The sequence below is a fragment of the Carcharodon carcharias genome, chromosome 5 (genome assembly GCF_017639515.1).
Source record: "Carcharodon carcharias isolate sCarCar2 chromosome 5, sCarCar2.pri, whole genome shotgun sequence".
NCBI classification, from domain to species: Eukaryota; Metazoa; Chordata; class Chondrichthyes; order Lamniformes; family Lamnidae; genus Carcharodon; species Carcharodon carcharias.
Genome location: NC_054471.1, coordinates 16,263,275 through 16,282,878, shown reverse-complemented (window position 1 = coordinate 16,282,878; position 19,604 = coordinate 16,263,275). Strand labels below are relative to the sequence as shown.

Here is a 19,604-nt window from a genome sequence, read left to right as displayed (position 1 = left end):
CTCTTCTCCACTCTCTCCAATGTTTTAACATCCTTCCTATAGCATGGTGCCCAGAACAGTACACAATACTCCAGCTGAGGTCTAATCAGCGTCTTACATAAGTTCATCGTAACCTCCCTGCTCTTATATTCTATGCACCTATTAATGAAGCCTTGAATACTGTATGCTTTAGAAACAGCTCTCTCTACCTGTCCTGCCACCTTTAATGACTTATGTACATATACACCCAGGTCTCTCTGATTCTGCACAACCTTTAGAATAGTATCCTTTATTTTATACTATCTCTCTATGTCCTTGTACCAAAATGCATCACCTCATACTTCTCCGCATTGAACTTCATGTGCCACCTATCTGCCCACTCTACAAACTTGTCTAAGTCCTTTTGAAGTTCTACACTGTCCTCCTCAGTTTACAATTCTCCCAAGCTTTGTGTCATCCGCAAACTTTGAAATTGTCCCCTGCGCACCAAGTTCTAGATCATTTATATATATCAGAAAAAGCAGCAGAGAGTTGTCCCTGATTCCCATTGACTCCAGTTCTGCTAGGGCTTCTGATATCATATTTGGTCACGTGCTGCCTTGATGTCAAGGGCAGTCTCTCTTACCTCATCTCTGGAGTTCAGCTCATATGTCCATGTTTGAACCAAGGCTGTAATGAGGTCAGGAGCTGAGTGGTCCTGGTAGAACCCAAACTGAGCGTCAGTGAGTAGGTTATTGCTAAGCAAGTGCCACTAGGTAGCATTATTGGTTACCCCTTCCACCACTTTACTGAATCGAGAGTAAACTGATGCCGCAGTAATTGACTGTGTTGGGTTTCTCCAACTTTCTGTGTACAGGACATACCTGGGCAATTTTTCATATACCTGGGTGGATGCCAGTGTTTGCAGCTGTACTGGAACAGTTTGGCTATGGGCACATTAGGGAATTTTGTTTGAGCAGCTGAATGTTTTCTTTTCAAATGCTGCCACATGGTCGCCGTGTATAATGACGCCGATCTTGGACCCTCTGACCCAGGCCAAAACCTGCGTTCACCGAAATGGTATTTATCCCACTGCTACCTGCTTACTACACTGTTGATTTGAAGATTTTAAGCCTTTTGCAAGGTTTTCTTACCCCTCCATGATCATTTCAAAAAGGAGGTATTTTTAAAAAGGGAGGTAGAGAGAAAACAAGGAATTATAGATCAGACAGCCTGACGTCGATAGTGGGGAAAATTCTAGGGTCCATTATAAAAGATTTAATAGCTGAGCACTTGAAAAACAGTGGCAGATTCGGACAGAGTCAGCATGGATTTATGAAAGGGAAATCATGCTTGACAAATCTACTGGAATTTTTCGGGAATGTAACTAATAAAGTTGATGAGGGGGAGCCAGTGGATGTGGTTTATTTGGACTTTCAGAAGGCTTTCAACAATGTCCCACATACAAGATTAGCATGTAAAATTAAAGCATATGGGATTGGGGGTAGTGTATTGAGATGGATGGAAACCTGGTTGGCAGACAGGAAACAAAGAGTAGGAATAAACGGGTCTTTTTCCAAATGGCAGGCAGTGATTAGTGGGGTACCGCAGGGATCAGCTATTTACAATATATATTAATGATTTAGATGAGGGAGCTAAATGTAATATCTCCAAATTTTCAGATGACACAAAGCTAAGTGGGAGGGTGAGCTGTGAGAAGGATGCAGAGATGCTTCAGGGTGATTTGGACATGCTGAGTGGGCAAATGCATGACAGATGCAATATAATTTGGATAAATGTGAGATTATCCACTTTGGTTGCAAAAACAGGAAGGCCAATTATTATCTGACTGGCTATAAATTGAGAGAGGGGAATGTGCAACGAGACCTGGGTGTCCTTGTACACAAGTCGTTGAAGGTAAGCATGCAGTTGCAGCAGGCGATAAAGAAGGCAAATGGTATGTTGGCTTCATAGAGAGAGGATTCGAGTACAGGAGCAGGGATGCCTTGCTCAGTTATACAGGGCCTTGGTGAGACCACACTTGGAATATTGTGTGCAGTTTTGGCCTCCTTATCTAAGGAATGATGTTCTTGCTATAGAGGGAGTGCAGCGAAGGTTTACCAGACTGATTCCTGGGATGGCAGGACTAACATGTAGAGAGATTGAGTTGGTTAGAATTATATTCACTGGAGTTCAGAAGAATGAGGGGGAATCTCATAGAAACTTATAAAATTCTAACTGGACTAGACAGGGTAGATACAGGAAGGATGTTCCCAATGGTGGGGGAGTCCAGAACCAGGGGACACAGTCTGAGGATATGGACTAGACTATTGAAGACTGAGATGAGGAGAAATTTCTTCAAGCAGAGAATAGTGAGCCTGTGGAATTCGCTACCACTGAAAGTAGTTGAGGCCAATACATTGTATGTTTTCAAGAAGGAGTTAGAAATAGCTTTTGGGATGAAAGGAATCAAAGGATATGGGGAGAAGAAGTGGATAAGTGGCAGGTGGAGTTTAACCCTGAAAAGTGTGAGGTGATACACTTTGGAAGGAGTAATTTGACAAGGAAGTATTCAATGAACAGCATGACACTAGGGAGTTCTGAGGAACAAAGGGGCCTTGGCGTGTTTGTCCATAGCTCTCTGAAGGCGGAGTTAGTGGGGTGGTGAAAAAGGCATATGGGACACTTGCCTTTATCAATCGAGGCATAGATTACAAAAGTAGGGAGGTCATGTTCGAGTTGTATAGAACCTTGGCGAGACCACACTGGAGTACTGGGTGCAGTTCTGGTCACTACATTATAGGAAGATTATGATTGCACTGGAGGGGTTGCAGAGGAGCTTCACCAGGATGTTGCCTGGGATGAAACATTTAAGTTCTGAAGAGAGGTTGGATAGACTTGGGTTGTTTTCGTTGGAGCAGAGAAGACTGAGGGGCAACCTGATCAAGGTGTACAAGATTATGAGGGGCATGGACAGGGTGGATGGGGAGCAGCTGTTCCCCTTAGTTGAAGGGTCAGTCACAAGGGGATTTAAGTTCAAGGTGAGGGGCAGGAGGTTTAGGGGGGGATGTGAGGAAAACCTTTTTTACCCAGAGGATGGTGAGGGTGTGGAATGCACTGCCTGGGAGGGTGGTGGAGACGGGTTGCCTCACATCCTTTAAAAAGTACCTGGGTGAGCACTTGGCATGTCATTACATTCAAGGCTATGGGCCAAGTGCTGGTAAATGGGATTAGGTAGGTAGGTCAGGTGTTTCTCACACGTCAGTGCAGTCTCGATGGGTCAAAGGGCCTCTTCTGCACTGTGTGATTCTGTGATTTCAATCAAGTTGTCTTTTACTCTTCTAAACCTGAGTGGATATAAGCCTAGCCTGTTGAACCTTCCCTCATAAGACAAACCTCCCAGGTGTTAGTCTAGTAAGCCTTCTCTGAACTGCTCCAATGCATTTACATCCTTCTTTAGATAAGATCCTTGTGGTTCTTGACAGGGTGGATGTGGAGAGGATATTTCCTCCTGTGGGAGAATCCAGAACTTTGGGTCACTGTTTAAAAATAAGAGGTTGCTCATTTAAAACAGATGAGATTTTTTTTTCCCTCAGAGGGTAGGGAGTGTTTGGAACTCCCTTCCTCAAAAGGCAGTGGAAGCAGAGTCTTTGAATATTTTTAGGGCACAGCTAGACAGAATCTTGATAAGCAAGGGGGAATAAAAGGTTATCAAGGATAGTTGGGAATGTGGGTTGAGGTTACAATCAGATCAGCCATGAACTTATTGGATGACGGAAAAGACTCGAGGGGCCGAGTGGTCTACTCCTGCTCCTAATTCATATGTTCCTATGCATGTTCTTAAATCTCCACTCTGGCTCTCAGCTACTGCTCTTTTTAAATCTAGATATTTTAGTAGTTTGGCCCCTGTTGAAGAATTGTGCCCAATCTTGTGAACCAGGCTTTAGGAAGGACATGGCAGCTTAGATATAGAATAGTCCCAGGAATGTGGGATTACAGCCACATAGAAAGACTGTGGAAGCTGGGTTTATTTTCTTTTGAGCACCCAAGGTGAAACAGAGAACTGATTGTAATAAAGAAACAATGTTTTCAGTGACTCAAAGTTAGATAATGAGATGGCACAGATTGAAGGTGATTGGCAAAAGAAGCAGTCGTGACATGAAAAACTTCTAATACAATGATTTGGGATGCACTGCCTGAAAGGGTACTGGATACAGATTTAATACTAGGCCTAAAGGAAGCTGGATAAATAGAAAGAAAATGCAGTTATAAGCCAGAACCGAGGAGTGGAACTAACTGCACTGCTGAATGGCTTCCTTCTGTATTATACCAATTCTATGGGCTGAATTATATGAGACGCGGTGGTCCTTGCCCCTCCCAGCAGAAACGTCAGCGGGCAGTCTACCCACAGGGAGAATGGCTGCCGACAAATCAGGAGCAGCACTACCACCATGGCCACTGCTAATACCGCTGTTGGAGCTTGAGGATGCGTTCAGCAATGAATTGGAACTTTGTAAGAGTTCGGTGGTCAGAGGGTGGGGGAGTTAGTGGTCAGCGAGAGGGATGGGAGCCTGGAATTTGAGAAGTCACGGCGGGGGGCAGGGGGGGGGGGTGGCTGCGGGAAGAGGAACTTGGGGGAGATATCCCTTTAAGGAGGCCCTTCAATTGGCCCACAGTGCCAGTTAAGGAGGGACCCATCCCTGCCAACACCTGGCTTGCAGGGAAACCTGGCAAGCTCGCCACTTGGCCTCTCCAACTGCCAGTTACACCCTGGTGGAAATAGGATGAGGGCCTTAAATGGGGATTAATTGCTTCAATTAAAGGCTTCAATTAGCCTACTGGCACCTGATGCCACCCCATGCTACTGGTAAAATTATGGTGGGGGCAGGGGCAGGCAGGTAAGCAGTGGCAGGCCTCCCAAAAGATTTAATGTGTTTGTCCACCTTCAAACCCACCAGCTGAGGAGTGTTAAATCCAGCCCTATGGTTCTACAATCTAATTTTCTTACCCTGTTAGCGATTTCTGACAGACCTCCAGTTGTTCCTGTAAGTGTGGCAGAAGCTGTCCCATAATGTCATCTCCAACACAGCACTGGACAACAGTTGGAATTTCATGAGCCCGCTGCATTATTTTTATCCATGATTTATCAACATTTTGAAATCGTTTTGCTTCCTAGAGAAGAAATGCAACCATGTCATCAACTAAGTTTTGGAAAGTAAGAATTTGCATTCGAGATCCTATCCATTTATGGCATGAAAACATTTTTCCTCATGACGCCATTGCTTCTTTTGCCAATTACTTTAAATCTATGTCCACTGGTTCTCAATTCTTACACCAGTAGGAATAGTTAATAGAAAAACAGTCCCAAATTCAAAAATCTATGTAATTTTGGTTACAGGGATGTGGGACCTTTCAGGTGAATCCTTTCTGCCCCCTAAATATATTTCCTAAAGTGCAGTGCCCAGAACTGGACGCAATTTTCTTGTTAAGGCTGAACAAGAGTTTTTTCAAACTTAACATAGCTTCCTTGCTTTTGTACTTTAAGCCTCTATTAATAAAGCCTAGGATGCTGTTGAGAGTGTAATAATAAAGCAATCTGTCCTGTCACCTTCAAAGATTTGGGCACGTATATACCCAGGTCCCTCTGCTCCTTCACCCCCTTTAGAATTGTGCCCTTTGTTTTATACTGTCTCTCAGTGATCTTCCCACCAAAATGAATCACTTCACACTTCTCTGCAATAAATTTCATCTGCCACTTGTCTGCCCATTCCACCAACCTCTCTATGCACTTTTGAAGTTTAACACTAGCTTCCTCACATTTCACAATACTTACAAGTTTTGCATCACATGCAAATTTTGAAATTGTGCCCCGTACACTAAGTTCTAGGTCATTAATATATATCAGGAACAGCAGGCTCTCTGGGTGACTCCTTCTATCAGCCTGAAAAACACCCATTAACCACTACTGTGTTTCCTGTCACTCTGCCAATTTTGTATCCATGTTACTACTGTAATTTTGTTCCATGTGGTCTAACTTTGCCCACAAGTCAGTTGTATATCAAATGCCCAACATCCCTTGGATAGCTGCATTTCTGGAGTTTATTTCAAGTCAGTGTTGTGACCTCACACTAGCATTCTAAGGCGGAGGCCTGGCACATACTGTTCTCTTGAAATGATGTCACCATTCTACAGGGTCCTGGGTCTCTTTGCTCACCAATCAGCTGGATAGCTGGTGAACTGCCAACTATCAGATCTTAGAGGCCGTAGCATGAGACATGGGATGCGGAGTGGCAAGTAACATTGGGGCCTGACATGAGACAGCAGCAGGAGAGAGTAAACTGGAAGGAGTGGGGGTGCCTACCCAGATGGATTCAGATCAGGGAACTAATTTCACAGGGAGCGAGTCATTAAATAAGTGTGTGGTCTTATGGAGATTAAACAGAAATTCCATATTCCTTACCACCTCCAGAGTTCAGGAATAGTGGAAAGGATGAACTGAACTTAAAAAAAAAATCAATCAAGAGACATGGAACAGCCCAATATTCTAATGCACTGTGGGCTACCCCAAGCAGGACCGCTGTGTTCACCCCATTTGAAATGATAACAGGAAGGGCCATGCAATTACCTGAACGCATTATAGTAGGAGGTCTAGGGCCACTAAAAGGAAAAATACAGGACAATTTAAGGGAATTAAGTAGGCAATTACATGAGTTGAGAGAGGAAGTTAGAGACTGACAGATGATTAAGGATATGGAAACAGGCAAATCCAAAGACCAACAATGGACCCCCAAGTGGGGAATAAGGTAATGGTCAGGATGAGCTCGGAGCGAACAGGCATGGACCATACGAGGTAAGTATGACAGGTGATACTTGTAGATATGAGAACGAAAGCCGATGTTAATGTCTCCACAGATCTACGATCCTGGTTGTGGGCGTATTAGTACTGGCAACAAGGTCGGGGATCATCACTGCTCATCCCACACCGCAGGAGGAACTTTGGTACAGCATGGACAGTGCCGAATGCAACACGCAATGGGGAATGATAAATGTAACAGTAGGAGAACAAGTGCTTTCAAATTGTAGTAAGGGTCTTGCTTCAGATCGCGCATGGGAGGTCCACCACTACCCAGCCACCTCCCACCTCTACTTTCACAGTCTGAGTGGTGATAATTGAAGCCCCTCAAACCACACCAGCTGATCCATCTTGTCCGACTATGCATCCAGGACCGACGAATGGTTTGGTACTGATTAATCAGAAGTTTTGTATGATAATGTACACCGTGAGCTGGTACCCATAGTCTTGAATGTATCCATTGTCGTCCTGCCCCAATGATGCTCAACCCATACCCAAGCACTCTATACAGCTCTGACGCGCCAATTGATGACTGAAGCAGTTCAGTTCAATGGGAGATGCGATCAGGCTTGGGAGGGAACCGCATTAAGCGCAGCCTGATAAATGATGCCACTATGATATTCAATATAGGGACATCATTGGTTAATCCAAAGTCTGGCTACCGTGCTCGAAAGTCATGCGGGGATTATCAATAAATTAATTGAAATAGGGAAAAATATTTCAGATTAAGTGAGCAGAAATGATGTATGTAACACCAATGGATCTTGGGCACTGGAACAAGCCCGAGAAAATTTAAGACAGACTAAAGATGGGGTAGTCCCCTTATGAGTAACTAATGAGCATCTATTGAATTTCTCACGACACAAGAATCATGACTTGACCGGTTGCCAGCTCAGGGGTTTAAACACGTGTATGTAGAATGAATATTGAATGTATAGTGAATAGTAATATGCTAATAGGCATTGTATTATTAATACCTATATCAATGACATAACCCAGGCAAGATGCCCACAGTGACTGCTGGTACGGGACCCCAGCCATGGGGCCCATTTGTACACTTACAAATGGACTTTATACAAATGCCTAAATGTATGGGATATAATTATGTTTTAGTTCTAGTATATTTGTTCTCGCAATGGGTGGAGGGGTATCCCACCCGACGAAATGATGCTGTTGTTGTAAAATTGTTGTTGCGTGAATACATACCCAGATTTGGGATACCAGAGATTTTATCGAGTGATAATGGGTCTCATTTTACTGCTAACGTGATAAAGGAACTGTTGAAGGCCTTACTTTGTAACCATCATCTTTCCTGCCCATACCACTCCCAGTCTACTGGGGCGGTAGAAAGACAAAATGGTATTCTGAAAAACAAACTTGCTAAATTATGTTAAGAAACTGGTTTGAAACGGCCTGAAGCTCTACCCTTGGCACTCATGACTATGTGCTCTCATCCTAACTGTACCACCTCCCTCTCTCCTTATGAAGTTGTAATGGGATGTCCTATGTGCCTCCCAGTGACCCCGCCCTTGTCTGCTAGGGAAATGGACAGCCACGCTATGGATGAGGGAATGAAAAAATACTGTATAGCGCTCACTAATTCTCTCAAGAGCTTGCATATACAGGTAGTAGAAGCTCAGGAAAAAGCCCACCATTGAAGATTGCCATCAATACCAGCCCATGGACCTAGTCCTAGTAAAGACCTGCCGGAGAAAGAACTGTTAGGATTCTTGATGGGAAGGGCCTTTCCATGTCCTGCTCACCACCCATATGGCCATGAAGGTTGAAGGACACCCTTGTGGATCCACGCATCGCACATCAAGCGGACGCTGATCTCAGACAGAAGTGCTTGTGCAAGAACTTTAACTGAGCCGTCAGAATGCTGACTCTGATTTGGATCCTGTCCTGCGTGGTCCTTGCGGGGGCACAGAGTACCAATTCTGCAGTTCAACGAATGCAGGCCGTAGCCTCGCAAGTTAATCGGACTAAATATTGGATTTGTACTCATTTTCCTCTATGCAAAACAGCAGCTGAATTGCATGAGAGGGTGGAAAGGACCCTACCTTGTGCTGCTAACAACTCGAATGGCCTTGAAGGTTAAAGGGAAGGAAGACTGGGTCCGCGCCACTCGCTGTAAAAGACATTATCCGGCAACAATATAGCAGCTGTTACCAAGTGCTCTAACTTGTATTATGTATTGAAACGGAATGTTTGAGTAATTTTTATAAAAAAAAAAGATTCTTGGTAGTCTGTAATACTAGGTTAGTTCTCTGGTTGGGGAAGTTGATTGCTATATGTTTTAATTGGGTTGGTCATAGTAGGTGTTATAGGGTGTTGTGCATGTGTTGCTTTGCGGATTTGCTGTGTCCAATGTATTAATGGAGCCATGAATGGAATCACCACTGGGTTAGGGGAAGCTTCAGTTGTCCCTCAAATGATGCGCACTGGTCCCAGTGAGGCCCACTGGTGGGAAGAAAAGGTTTACCCTGCCAGAGATCGACATTTTCCTTATGGTTATGAACCCCCATATGATAATGAAGATACAATTCCTCATTGGTGTTAATCTAGAAGATTAACAAGGAGGGATTGTGGGAGAACAAAATACATATACAGGATAACAAAGGGTTAAGTGGTTAAACTATAGTGGAATACTACAACGAAGTATCCTTGCACCAGTAGTAGACAAACCTGTGCTGTCAGCTATTGTGGAGGAATGAAAACAAGTATAATGAATAAACTACCGAGCGCCCTTGAAACCAAGCTAGTATGTCTGTTGTCAGCACATTAGATAGGGCCTAGTCACCCTATCTGTTGTCTGTCCAGATGACTAATCGCCACATGGGCTACTCAAGGTTTTTGTGTAATTATAAACTAAGAAACAACATTTGTATGCATGCCAAACATAAGATTTTGATGTTATTAATTACTAAAGGTCAAGCAACTTTGTAATTTCATGACCTCTGTTACATACGCTTTTGCTATAACAATGTGTGTACTCTGATGCTTCTCAGAGTGCCGGCTAGCTCCATTGTATGCTGCTGGGCTCTCCATGATATCATGATTTAATAAAGACTTCCAAGACAAACCTCCTGGGTCCGAGTGTTCACTCCGTTTTCCGCGACACTAGGTATGACTCCAACTAATGGAGAGTTTACCCCCTGATTCCCATTGACTCCAGTTTTGCTAAGGCTCCTCGATGCCACACTCAGTCAAATGTGGCCTTGATGTCAAGGGTAGTCACTCTCACCTCAGCTCAGGAGTTCGGCTCTTTTGTTCATGAACCAAAGCTGTAATGAGGTCAGGAGCTGAGTGGCCCTGGCAGAACCCAAACTAGGCATCAGTGAGCAGGTTATTGCTAAGCAAGTGCCGCTTGACACTTGTTGATGAACCCTCCCATGATCCTGGGATGTAGATTATTGGGCCCTGGAGATTTATCTGCTTTTAGTCCCAATAATTTCTCCAGGGCTATTTTTTAACTAATACTACTTTCCTTCAATTCCTCCTGCTCACTAGACCCTTGGTTCCCTAGCATTTCTGGAAAGTTATTTATGTCTTCCTTTGTGAAGACAGAACTAAAGTAGTTGTTTAATTGCTCTGCCATTTCCTTGCTCTCTATCATAAATTCCCCCATTTCAGACTATAAGGGACCTGCATTTGTCTTCATTTTTCCTTTTCTTTTCCTATACTTATAGAAGATTTCACAGTCCACTTTTATATACCTTGCAAGTTTACTCTCATACTGTATTTTTCCCTCTCAACCAATCCTTCGGCCCTCTATTACTGAATTCTAAACTGCTCCAAATCTTCAGGCTTGCTACTTTTTCTATCAATTTCACATGACTCCTCTTTGGATCTTATACTATCCTTAATTTATTTTGTTAGCAATGGTTGGACCATTTTTCTTGTCGTGTTCTTGTGTCAGAAAGGAATGTGTAACTGCTGCAATCATACATTCATTCCTTAAATATTAGCCATTGCCTATCCAACACTTAATGGAGTTCTTCAATCTATTGTAACCAACTCACACCTCCATAGTTTCCTTTGTTTAGATATTGGATCCTAATTTTGGATTGGACTATTTCACTTTCTATCCTAATGAAGAATTCCATCATGTTATGGTCACTCTTCCCTAAAGGACCCTGCACAACAAGATTATAATTAACCCCTTCTCATTGCACAATATCAAACTTAGGATAGCCAGCTCCCTAGTAGTATCCTCGATATTAAGGTTGAAAAAAAACCATCTCGTACAAACTTCAGGAATTTATCCACCACAATATTATTGCTAATTTGGTTTGCCCAGTCTATATGTAGATTAAAGTCACCAATGGTTATTGTAGCACCCTTGTTACATGTATCTCTAATTCCCTGTTTAATATTATCCCCTACCTTGCCACTACTGTTGGAGGCCTGTAAGGGACCTGTAAAGAACCCCCACTAACATTTTCCGCCTCTTGTTAGCTTCTTAGCTGCACCCAGACTGAATCTACATCTAGATTTTCTGAGCCAATATTCATTCTCACTATTGCACTGATTTCATCCTTAACTAACATTGCCACCCCATTTACTTTTCCTTTTTCCCTGTCCTTCCTAAATATTGAATACCCCTGGATATTCAGTTCCCAGCCTTGATCAGCCAGCAGTCATGTTTCCGTAATTACAATCATATTGTACCCATTTACACCTATTTGTACTGTTAATTTGGCACTTTATTGCAAATACTCTGTTGATTCAGGTACAATGCCTTTGGACTTGTCTTTTTAACATTTTTACACATTTTTTTGTACTATGGTCCTATTTGCTGTTAGCCCTTATTTCCTCTGCCTTCCACTTTTGCCTTCTACATTTCTGTCTTCAATTTCTATCTTTGTTTCCCTCTCTTGTGTCTCCCCACACAGGTTCCCATCCCCCTGCCGCTCTACTTTAACCCCTCCCCCATAGTACCAGCAAATACATCTGCCAGGATATTGGTACCGATCCTGCTGGGGTGCAACCCGTCCAGCTTGTACAGGTTCCATCTTCCACAGAATTGGTCACAAGGCCTCAGGGATCTAAATCCCTCCCCCTGCACCATCTCTCTAGCCTCGCATTCATCTGATCTATTCTCCTGTTCCTGATCTTGCTAGCACATGGCACTGAGATTACCTCCTTTGAGGTCCTGCTAATTTATTTCCTAGCTCCCTATATTCTGCTTTCAGGACCTCATCCCTCTTTTTCCCTATATCGTTGGTACCGATATGGACCATGACTTCTGGCTATTCATCCTCCCCATTCAGAATGTCCTGCAGCTGCTCAGTGACATCCTTGACTCTGGCACCAGGGAAGCAACATACCATCCTGGTGTCATGCCTACAGTCACAGAAACATCTACCTGTTCTCCTTATAATAGAATCCCCTGTCACTATTGATCGCCCACTCTTTTTCTCCCCCCTTATGCAGCTGAGTCACTCATGGTGCCAAGGACTTGGCCCTTGCTGCATTTCCCTGAGAAACCAACTTCCCCAGCAGTATCCAAAACAAAGAGGGAGATGGACCCAGGGGACTCCTGCACTACCTGCCTAGTGCTTTTACTCTGTCTGGCGGTCACACATTCTCTTTCTGCCTGTGCACTCTTTACCTGTGGTGTGACCACCTCACTGTAGCCACAAAGATCTCAGCCTTGCAGATGCTCCACAGTGACACCTGCCATAGCTCCAGCTCCAAAACGTGGATTTTGTGTAGCTGCAGCTAGAGACACTTAAAGTACACATGGTTGACCTGGACACTGGAAGTGTCCGAAATCCCACAGCACACAGGAGGAACATTCCATGTGGCCGAGCTGCCCTGCCATGACTTACCTTTAAATTACTCCCTTTACTTTTACTTCCTCTGGTTTAAGGCATATTAAATATATACTTGGGGCTTTACTTCTTATACTTTGAACACTGTTTAATCTAAACTAAAAACCAATTTTTACTTTAAAGACTGGACAGTAGAAATACTCACCAGGTCCTACTTACCAAGGCCGCCGCTCCTCTCGCGCTGGCTCCCAGTCCCACTCTGGTTTCAGGCCTGGTTCCCCTCAATCTTTAAAGCTTTCACTCCTTTCATGTTGTCAAATGCCAAAAGCAAAAACAAAGGAGCACCTCTTTCCCTTCCTCCCCTAACTCTTTTAATCACCCAACTCACAGCACTCTATTCTAAGTCATACTCAATTGCTAAGTGACACTAAGTTGGCTGGCTTTATATGCTCCTAAGACAAAGGCTAGCTAACACAGTTACAGAGGAACCAGTTTCAGCTGCTTCTTTAATTAACTAAGCTCCACATCCAGTGGAGACCTTGTTAAAACCCAGCTTCAGGCTGGAAATCTTAGAATTTAAACTGTAGGTTTCAGTTAAATGCTAACTGCAAACAGAATTAGATTTTTACAATTTAAAAAAAAATTAAGACTCCTTACTCACCATCCACCAGCATCCAGTCTTTTCACCTGCTTTATCCTCCTATTTCTATACTTACTTGCTTGGAGGTCTGCGGATTACTATGTGTTTGCTGATTTACTACCTAGTTCATTAAATTCTGACTGCAGGACTCCATCCATCCTTCTACCTATGTGGTGCTACTGATGTGAAAGACAGTTGGCTATTCACTCTTCCCTCTCAGGGTGCTCTGCAGCCATTCAATGATATCCTTGGCCTTTGCACCACAGAGGCAAAACAATATCCCAGATTCAGGTCTGCAGTTGCAGAAACACTTGTCTGCTTTCCTGTCAAATCCCCTATCACTATTTGCTCTTCCTGTCTTCTTCATGTCCCCCTGTACAGCTGAGCCACCTGTGGTGCCATGCACTTGGTTCTGACTGTATTCTCCGATGAGCCATCACTCCCATCAGTATTCAGAACTGAATACTGGTTGGAGAATGGGATGAACTCAGAAAACTCCTGCACCACCTGCCTGCTTCTTCTTGACTGCGCTGGTGACCAACCATTCCCTTTCTCCCTCCGTACTCTTAAGTTGGGAGGGCGATGACCACACTTTTGAATTTGCAATCCATGAAGCTCTCAGCCATCTCATTGAAGCAAACAAATTTCTCACTGGACTCAATAGGGCAGAAGCAGGAAGGATGTTTACCCTGGTTTTGGGGTCTAGAACTAGGGACACAGTCTCAGAATAAGAAGTAGGCCATTTAGGACTGAGATGAGAAGGAATTTCTTCACTTAGAGGATGTGGAATCTTTGGAATTCTCTACCCAAGAGGGCTCAGTCAATAAGTATATTCAAGATAGAGATCAACAGATATCTAGATTTTAAAGCCATCAAAGCATATGGAAATATTAGGGGAAAATAGCGTTGAGATAGATGATCTGCCATGATCTAGTTGAATGGTGGAACGGGCACGAGGGAACAAATGGCCTACTCCTCCTTCTATTTCCTATGTTCCTAACCTCAAGGATAAGCCCCTGTGATGCCAGCGGTGGTTCATGCTCCAAAACCCTGAACATGTTATTTTCTAGTTTATCTTGGTGAGAATTAAAACAGTGACGCAAGAAACACAAAGTTAGGTAATATTATTTTTTGGAATGTGTAAATTAATGTTATAAGTTACCTGTGGCAGTTGTTTGGCAATATCTCCTCCAATAAAGACAGCCTCCAGATAAACCCACAGATTTTGTACTAATAGCCACTGTTCTATTATAGTTGTGCATGTTGTCAGATTGTGCACCCAGAGCTGAATATCCTTTTTATAGTAAGCATTATACCTGCAAGGGAAAAACAATTCCAAAAATCTAATAAATTATGGTGGATTAAAGGACGCATTTAAAAAAACACTTCTTCAGTTAGAACATTAAATGGAATTAAGTAAACAGCTCCTGTTGGGAGCTAGCATGGGTCACAGAATCATTACAGCACAGAAGGAGCCATTCGGCCCATTAGGTCTGCACCGGGTCCCCAAATGAGCATTTCACCTGCATTCTCCCTGTAACCATGCAGATTGTTTCTTTTAAAATACTCATCTAATTCCCTCTTGAATGCCTCAATGGAACCTACTTCCCTCACATCTCAGTCAATGCATTCCAGATCCTAACCACTCACTATGTGAAAAAATTGTTTTCTTATATCATTTTTGCTTCTTTTCCCAATTACTTTAAATCTGTGCCCCCTCATTCTCAATCCTTTCATGAGTGGAAATGGTTCCCCCTGTTTAGTCTGTTCAGGCCCCTCATGATTTTGAATGCTTCTATCAACTCTCCTCTCAGTCTTCTTTTCTTCAAGGAAAAGAGTCCAACTTTTCCAATCTATTTCATAACTGAAGTTCCTCATCCCTGGAATCATTCTTGTAAACCTCTTCTGCACTCTCTCAAATGCCTTCATATCCTTCCAAAAATGTAGCACTCAGGACCACACACAATACTCCATCTGAGGTCTACCTAGCATCTTAAGTAAGTTCAACATAACCTCCAAATCCTTTGGATTTTCAGCATCCGCAGTTTTTTGTTTTTATAATCTCCTTGCTCTTGGATGTGATGGCCCTATTAATAAAGCCTAGGATACATTTTTATAATTCATTCATGGGATGTGGGCATTGCTGGCTAGGAAAGCATTTATTGCTTATCCCTAACAGCCCTTGAGATGGTGGTGGTGAACTGTCTTCTTGAACCCCTGCAGTCCATGTGGTATAAGTACACCCACAGTGCTGCTAGGGAGGGAGTTCCAAGGCTATGAGGCAGCAACAGTGAAGGAATAACGATATATTTCCAAGTCATGATGGTGAGTGGCTTGGAGGGAAACTTCCAGGTGGTGCTGTTCCCATGTGTCTGCTGCCCTTGTCCTTCTTGATGGTAGCGGTAATGGGTTTGGAAGGTGCTATATAAGGACCTTTGGCGAGTTCCTGCAGAGCATCTCGTAGATAGTACACACTGCTGCTACTGTGATGGAGGGAGTGAATGTTTGATGTTTGTGAATGGGGTGCTAATCAAGCGGGCTGCTTTGTCTTGGATGCTGTCAAGCTTCTTGAGCATTGTTGGAGCTGCACCCATCCAGGCTAGTGGAGAGTATTCCATCACACTCCTGACTTGTGCGTTGGTGGGTGGTTAGGCTTGCGGGGGTTGAGGTCAGGAAGTGAGCTACTCGCTGCAAAATTCCTAGCCTCTGACCTACTCTTGTAGCCGCAGTATTTATATGGCTAGTCCAGTTCAGTTTCTGGTCAATGGTAACTTCCAGGATGTTGATAGGGAGGAATCGTCTCAGAATTGCATTGAGTGGTAGTGGGCAGGTAAAATGATGTTTTACATACTGGCTGCAATGATGGCTTTTCATGCCGCATCATCCCAAACCCGCTGCATTAGTTATGCATTCCAGGGAAACACGTCATTTCCATGTCAGGTGGGATCTCATTTGGCCACCACACCATCACCTTGTTGTTTCATCATGCCAGGCGCCATTTTTAAAGTCCAGCCACATGCACAGTTCTCAGTGCTTTCAGACCATGACTGCTGCATAGAAGACATGGCCCTGAAAGGCAAGAAGACTGCAGCCCCAGGTTTAATTACATATCGCTTTAGCACCTTTTGAACATTGTGGAGGCCTGTCGTGATGTCCTCTACCTCCACTCTGGCCGCAGGATGAACAGCTGCATCACCAATCCAGCACGGGAGGCAATGGCAAAGGTGGTCAGTGCCCATGCCTTGCAAAAGAGGACAGCTACCCAGTGCTGCTACAGGATGAATAGCCTCATCCGTACCACTGAGGAAACTCACTCTTCTCATCACTCTCAACTCACACACTCAAAAACCCATCACATATCACAAGGATCTCACACCTCAAGGGACAACACTACTAACTCTCACACACACCCTCACATCTCCATCAGGCTCATATACTCTGGAGCTCACATCCTCATCCCGTCCACGGCTCCGCTCACCACACAAATATTCCATGCAGTGCTATGTGTCCTGCTCACACTCTCTCCATCAGTTTCCATGCAGGAGAAGCCTGCTCACATCAGCAGGCCCAGACCAGAGGTGGAGTGGCCCACATTAGACCCCACACTCGCATTGAGGAACATGGCATCACACTGGCCGGTGAGGATTTGGACCTTGCTTGCAGGGACAGTGAGGTCAGCAGTGAACATCCACCTGAGGATCCTGCATCACATATTTCCTCCCACAACACGATTGTGAGTGCTCTCTCTCCTGCTTTCTACTCCACTGCCATGTTCTAATTATCTCTACTTTGGCTCACACTCTGCCCTTTGTCATTCCCACCATTCCCTCTTACCTCACCCACCTTCAATTTGCTCCACAGGAGACAGTCATGGACCCATCAGACCCCTCCAATGAACATTCACCTGGACATTCCACCCCTCCAGACCCCTCCCCCCCCAAAACCCCTTCCCTCTTCTGGTCTCCTTCCCCTTCAGAACCCCTTCCTCCGGAAACCCATCCCCAACTTTCAATGACTTATGTACATATACACCAAGCTCTGAGATTCAGAGAGATCTAGCTGTCCTAGTGCATGAATCACAAAAAGCTAGTAGGCAGGTATAGAAAATAGGAAACTAATAGAATGTTATTGTTTATTGTGAGGGGAATTGAGGGAGGTTATGCTTCAGTTGCAGAAGGCACTGGTAAGACCACATCTGGAATATCGTGTACAGTACCACTCTCCCGTTTTAAGGAAAGATGTAAATGCATTCAGAGCAGTTCAGAGAAGGTTAACTAGACTAATAGCAGGAATGGGCAGGGTTTATTTTTATTCATCACAGTATGTGGACTTCGCTGGTTGCGCAAGCATTTATTGCACATTCCTAGTTGCCCTTGAGAAGGTGGTGGTGAGCTGTCTTCTTGAACCTCTGTAGGCCATGAGGTGCAGGTACTCCCACAGTGCTGTTAGGAAGGGAGTTCCTGGATTTTGACCCAGCGACAGTGAAGGAACAGCGATATAATTCCAAGTCAGGATGGTGAGTGACTTGGAGGGGAACTTCCAGGTGGTGGCGTTCCCATCTATCTGCTGCCCTTGTCCTCCTAGGTGGCAATGGTTGTGGGTTTGGAAGGTGCTGTTGAAGGAGCCTTGGTGAATTCCTGCAGTTCATCTTGTGGATGGTACAGACTGCTGGTAGTGTGCTTCGATGGTGGAGGGAATGAATGTTTGTGGATGTGGTGCCAATCAACTGGGCTGCTTTGTCCTGGGCGGTGTCAAGCTTCTTGAGTGTTGTGGGAGCTACATTCATCATGGTAAGTGTGGAGTATTCCATCATGCTCCTGACTTGTAGATGGTGGAGAGGCTTTGGGAAGTCAGGAGGTGAGTTACTTGTTGCATGATTCCTAGCCTCTGACCTGCTCTTGTAGCCACAGTATTTATATGGCTAGTCCAGTTCAGTTTCTGGTCAATGGTAACCCCCAGGATGTTGATGGTGGGATTCAGTGATGTTAATGCCATTCAACATCAAGGGGAAATGGCTGGACTCTCTCTTGTTGGAGATGGTCATTGCCTGACACTTGTGTGACACAAATGTTACTTGCCACTTGCCACTTGCCAGACCAAGTCTGGATATTGTCCAAGTCTTGCTGCATTTGGTCATGGATTGCTTCAGTACCTGAGGAGACTTGAATGGTGCTGAACATTGTGCAATCATCAGTGAACATTGCCACTTCTGACCTTATGATGGAAGGAAGGACATTGATGAAGCAGCTGAAGATGTTGGACTTAGGGCACTACGCTGAGGATCTCGTGCAGTGATGTCCTGGAACTGAGATGACTGTCCTCCAATAACCATAACCACCTTCCTTTGTGCTAGGTATGACTCCAGCCAGTGGAGAATTTTCGCCCTGATTCCCATTGACTCCTGTTTTGTTAGGGCTCCTTGATGCTGCAATCTGTCAAATGCTGCCTTGATGTAATGGGCAGTTACTCTCTCCTCACCTCTGGAGTTCATCTCTTTTGTCCATGTTTGAACCAATGATGTAATGAGGTCAGGAGCTGACTGGCCCTTGGCGGAACCCAAACTGGGCATCAGTGAGCAGGTTATTGTTAAGCAAGTGCCGCTCGATAACACTGTTGATGACCCCTTCTATTACTTTACTGATGATCAAGGGTACACCAATGGGGTGGTAATTGGCCGCGTTGGATTTGTACTGATTTTTGTGTACAGGGAAACCTGGACAATTTTCCAAATAGCTGGGTAAATGCCAATGTTGTAGCTGTACTGGAAGCTGCTTGGCCAGAGGGCCAGCAAGTTCTGAAGCACAATCCACAGTACTATATCCGGAATATTGTCAGGGCCCAATCTGCAATTTGCAGCATCCAATCTTAATTGATAAGCCTTGGGAGCCAGCTCATATGTGTCAAGTACTGCATTTTGAACTATCTCATAATTTGAAGGTTGCTTTTCAGAACGACTCGAATAAACATCCATTGTCAGGGCCCATAACCTTTGCACTATCCAGTGTCTTCAGCCATTTCTTGATATCACGTGAAGTGGCTGAGGGCAGGTATTTGTGATGCTGGGGACTTCCAGAGGAGGCTGAGATGGATCATCCACTTGGCACTTCTGGCTAAAAATTGTAGCAAATGCTTCAGCCTTATCTTTTCACAGATGTGCTGGAATCCTCCATTGAGAATTGGGGTATTTGTGGAGCCTCCTCCTCCAGTGGTTGTTTAATTGTCCACCACTGTTCACAATTGGATGTGGCAGGACTGCAGAGCTTAGATCTGATCCGTTGGTTGTGGGGTCACTTAGCTCTGTCTATCATTTGCTGCTTATGCTGTTTGGCAAGCAAGTAGTCCTGTGTTAGACCTTGACCAGGTTTACACCTCA

General features: G+C 44.3%; 1 protein-coding gene across 1 annotated transcript in view; it reads right to left on the bottom strand.

Moving 5' to 3' along the window:
- The window catches only part of LOC121278115 (dynein heavy chain 8, axonemal-like), a 1,831,678-nt gene that overhangs the window by 978,481 nt on the left and 833,593 nt on the right, over positions 1-19,604 (bottom strand). The window contains exons 38-39 of the mRNA XM_041188200.1: positions 14,394-14,547; positions 4,967-5,130 (exon numbers count right to left, since the gene is read on the bottom strand). Coding sequence (XP_041044134.1) covers positions 4,967-5,130; positions 14,394-14,547 — 318 coding nt within the window. The remainder of the gene's footprint in view (positions 1-4,966; positions 5,131-14,393; positions 14,548-19,604) is intronic.